General features: G+C 58.1%; 1 protein-coding gene across 1 annotated transcript in view; it reads right to left on the reverse strand.

Moving 5' to 3' along the window:
* The window catches only part of LOC108804171 (tyrosine-protein kinase STYK1-like), a gene marked incomplete at both ends in the record, with an annotated part of 3,663 nt that overhangs the window by 1,175 nt on the left and 2,204 nt on the right, over positions 1 to 284 (reverse strand). Inside the window, one exon of the mRNA XM_018575929.1 lies at positions 228 to 283. Coding sequence (XP_018431431.1) covers positions 228 to 283 — 56 coding nt within the window. The remainder of the gene's footprint in view (positions 1 to 227; position 284) is intronic.

Genomic DNA, 284 nt, shown 5'->3' on the forward strand with positions numbered 1-284 from the left:
CCCCCCGATCCCTCCATTCCCCCGATCCCTGCACCAGCCGGGGGTTGGGGTAAGATGGCGTTGAGCCGGGTTAAAGTGTGACATCACTGGGGGCAGAACGTGATGTCATTGGTGACACTTAGACCCCCCCATCCCGACCTCTGACCTCACATGTGACACATGGTGACTACAATGACGGTACGTCTGGGGATGCCGGGGGATGGAGATGACAGATTATGATTTTTTACCAGTCCGCTGGCCACCTGTGACGCCATGGAGTAGACATCGCGCTCGGTGATGCGGCA

This window comes from Nanorana parkeri, unplaced genomic scaffold (genome assembly GCF_000935625.1).
Source record: "Nanorana parkeri isolate BGI_ZX_2015 unplaced genomic scaffold, ASM93562v1 scaffold5778, whole genome shotgun sequence".
In the NCBI taxonomy this organism is placed as follows: Eukaryota; Metazoa; Chordata; class Amphibia; order Anura; family Dicroglossidae; genus Nanorana; species Nanorana parkeri.